Genomic DNA, 3,553 nt, shown 5'->3' on the forward strand with positions numbered 1-3,553 from the left:
TAAGTCGTGCACACCTCGTAAAAAGCCGTTCGTAAGTGGAATAAATAAAAAGAAAAGACTGGACTTTGCAAAGGATTATAAAAATAAATGAAATGAATTTTGGGACAACGTAATATTCTCCGATGAGTCGAAATTCAACATTTTTGGTTCAGATGGGAGGATTATAGTGTGGAGAAAACAAGGCGAAGCCTTGAATCCTAAAAACATAATTAAAAATGTGAAACACGTGACGGTGGTGTAATGGTATAGGGGTGTATGTCATCCAGTGGTGTCGGGAATTTGACAATAATTGATGGAATTATGAATAAGGAAGTTTATTTGAACATCTTAAAACAAAACTTACAACAAAGTGCAGAGAAACTTGGGATCACATATATTAAGCTTAGTGTACACGATTGCCAGATCTGCAAATATTGCCAGATCTGCCACTGAAAAATGTGTCTCGAATGGCTTACAATCGTGTACACACCAAATTAATTTGCAGACAAATGGTTTGGCTCCTAATTTGCAGACAAATATCTGCCAATTAATTTGTAGATTTCTGGCAATCGTGTACACGCAAGCTGACAACCGTGTACACACCAAATTGATTTGCAGAAAAATTTGTTCATCAATCATTTTGAAGACAAATGAATTTGCAGATGTGGCAATCGTGTGTACACAAAATTCATTGGGATATTACCAAATTTTTTTCATTTTCTGACGTTTCTGTAAACGTCTGACAATGAATAAATTTGCAGATGCCGTTTGAGGAACATTTGCAAATTTATTCATTGGCAGACAAATTTGGAGAAAACTACGAGGTAAATTTTAAGTTGTTTATTTAATTTTCAAAACACAAAATATTTTGATTTGTTTTTGATTGTTGCTTTGTTTTGGTATGGAGAAGGTATGTATTGGAACTGGACTCCTTCTACTAAAACCAATAAGAACATTGTTGATTTTAAAATAAAACAGTGTTATATTCCAGAAAGATACATATATTTAAAGTTTTAAAGTTTATATTTTATTTATTTATTATTTTAATATTTGATTTTTTAAATGAATCTGTACTGCCATTCCACCTCACCCTCTTCGATGAAGTACGATTTAAATTCGTCTCGTATATCTTTGGCTTCCAATGAGGATCAATACGGGATCTTTCTAATGGATACAACGTTTTAGTTTCTGGTTCTAAGTCTTGCCTCCAATCACCTAAAATTAGTTCATGATTTTCGTTGTAGCGATCAACATAATTACGAGGTGCATAATTATTTTTATTCATCGTCATCAAGAAATTATGCAGTACGCAACAGGCAAGTGTGACTTTCTTTGTCTTTTCAGCGTTCAAATGTATGGGTTTACGCAAGACTCGGAAGCGTGCAGACATAATACCGAAAACATTTTCGATGATTCGGCGAGCACGGCTCAAACGATAATTAAATACTCTTTGCACCATGGAGAGACCGCGTTCGCCAAATGGCTTCAATAAGTTTGGTCATAAAGCAAAGGCGTCGTCTGCGACAAGGACATACGGAACAGGCAATTGTCTACCCGGTAGTGGGTTGTGTGGTGGCAAGCACAGATGATTGTTATCCAACCCTTGTCCAAATGTGCAGCGGTTGAACACACCACCGTCGGAAAATCGCCCATTGCGGCCGACATCGATGTAAATCAATTTGTAGTTCGCATCGGCTATACCCATTAATATGATACTATGTGTACCTTTATAGTTATAAAAAATGCTGCCAGAATTAGGTGGTGCGACCATGACCACATGCTTCCCATCCACAGCTCCGATGCAGTTTGGGAATTGCCAGATTTCGTTGAAATCGTTGGCAATAGCGTTCCTAGCCTCTTGTGTTTTCGGGGCCTAAAAATCGCAATTATTATATGTACATTCAACAATTGAATTATGTAAATTTACCTGAAGATATTCGTCCACGAGAACTTTATATATAGCATCGAGGACATGTGGAATTGTTGTCGAGATTGTTGTAGCAGGAATGCGAAACAGGTATTGCAACGACCGAAAATTTTCGCCGGTAGCTAGGTATCGTAGGGTTAACGCAAGACCCTCACCTGCAGAAATGCTCCTGCGCATATTCGTATCTTGTTTTTGAATATGTGGAGCCACCAAAGATAAAAGGTGATCAAATTGCTTGCAATCCATTCGCAAAAAATTTCGATACAGTTCTGGTTCCTCTGTTCGCAATTCGACCATCAATTTTGCGTAAAATCCCTCCTGCTCACGACGGGCCACCCAATCCTTTGTCCATACCCTACGACACATCTTTTTGGGCTGTTTGGCAGTTTCTTCATCGCTGCTTTCTAATAAAAAAGCAGTCAAAATAGTCGCAACTGCTACGTTTCTTTCCATTTTGTTCACTTTGTTTCAGTAGCTTTAAAATTTTCTGACTGATGCGATGTGTGACAACTGACAATGAGCTGAAAATAAATTTGCAGATCCAAAATTTGATTTGGTGTGTACACGGTTGGCAGAAAATCTACAAATGTTTGCAAATCTATTGCTAGCTATTTGGTCAAATTTGTTTGTCGAGATTGTCAGACAAATATTTGGCAGCAGATTTGCAGATGTTTATAGATATATGTAAACCGTGTACACACAAATTAAAATTTTCAGCTCATTGTCATCTCATTGTCACACATTGTCAGACGTTTGCAGACCTGACAATGATTGTTAGACCTGGCAATCGTGTACACTAAGCTTAAAGCTTAAACCAACAGGATAACGATCCCAAGCATACGGCTACAAATGTAAAGTTGTGGTTCTCCTACAACACGCCCCACATGCTAGTTACACCCCCCCCCCCCACACAAAATCTTAACCCAATCGAACATTTATGGGATGTCTTAGAGAAACGACTTCGAAAACACAATATAACGAGCAAAACCCACCTTAAAGAGCTCCCGGTATCAGAATGGCAATTAATAGGGTCAGATGTCACGCGAAAACTTGTAAACTCTATGCCAAATCGTTTAAAAGAGGTTATTAGGCTCAAAGGATTTCCCACAAAATATTAGGTAATTATATTCTTAACATAAAACATTCGAAACCGAATTGAATTCTTTTGTCCTTCTAGGGTACTAAGACTTTTGCACTATTGTTGTTAGGGACTAATACTTTTATTTTAACTTTTTTGAGATCCTTGAAGGATATTTTTCTGTTTTTCTTGTGTTAATTTTTTAAATAAACTTAAACTAGAATAAATCAAAACATAAATTGAAAATTGTGTCTTTATATCATTTACACAACTCATTTTTCAAGAATACCCACACGGGTACCAAGACTTTTGCTCGACACTGTATATACATATACTTATATGTATATAAAAGTATACTAATAATTTTTCAATAGTAATTTAAAAAAAAAAGTGGTGGTAATTTTTGCATGATTTAAAAAAAAAAAAAATAAAGTGCATATTGCCTAACAGAACCTCCAGGATTCATCGAGGAAGTGGCGTCGAGAATTTGGGGTTAAGTTGTTCATGTAGTACGTCCTAATTGACATATACATACATATCATTCAAGCGTTGCCCCCTTTTTCATTTTT

At 36.4% G+C, this 3,553-nt stretch overlaps 1 protein-coding gene across 1 annotated transcript; it reads right to left on the bottom strand.

The window, feature by feature from the left end:
- Positions 1 to 1,477: 1,477 nt before the first annotated feature.
- On the bottom strand, positions 1,478 to 2,359 carry LOC129945249 (uncharacterized). Its single transcript, XM_056054909.1, has 2 exons — positions 1,907 to 2,359; positions 1,478 to 1,852 (listed from the first exon to the last, which is right to left on the bottom strand). The coding sequence occupies exons 1-2, from the start codon at positions 2,357 to 2,359 to the stop codon at positions 1,478 to 1,480; spliced, it is 828 nt and encodes a 275-aa protein (XP_055910884.1).
- Positions 2,360 to 3,553: the final 1,194 nt, after the last annotated feature.

The sequence above is a fragment of the Eupeodes corollae genome, chromosome 2 (genome assembly GCF_945859685.1).
Source record: "Eupeodes corollae chromosome 2, idEupCoro1.1, whole genome shotgun sequence".
NCBI classification, from domain to species: domain Eukaryota; kingdom Metazoa; phylum Arthropoda; class Insecta; order Diptera; family Syrphidae; genus Eupeodes; species Eupeodes corollae.

What these genes read in the sequence shown, in the direction of transcription:
- LOC129945249 (XM_056054909.1), bottom strand. Translation starts at nt 2,359, where the DNA reads ATGGAAAGAAACGTAGCAGTTGCGACTATTTTGACTGCTTTTTTATTA. An exon ending in TCGTGGACGAATATCTTCAG is followed by an intron (nt 1,853 to 1,906) that starts GTAAATTTACAT and finishes TGCGATTTTTAG; the next exon opens with GCCCCGAAAACACAAGAGGC.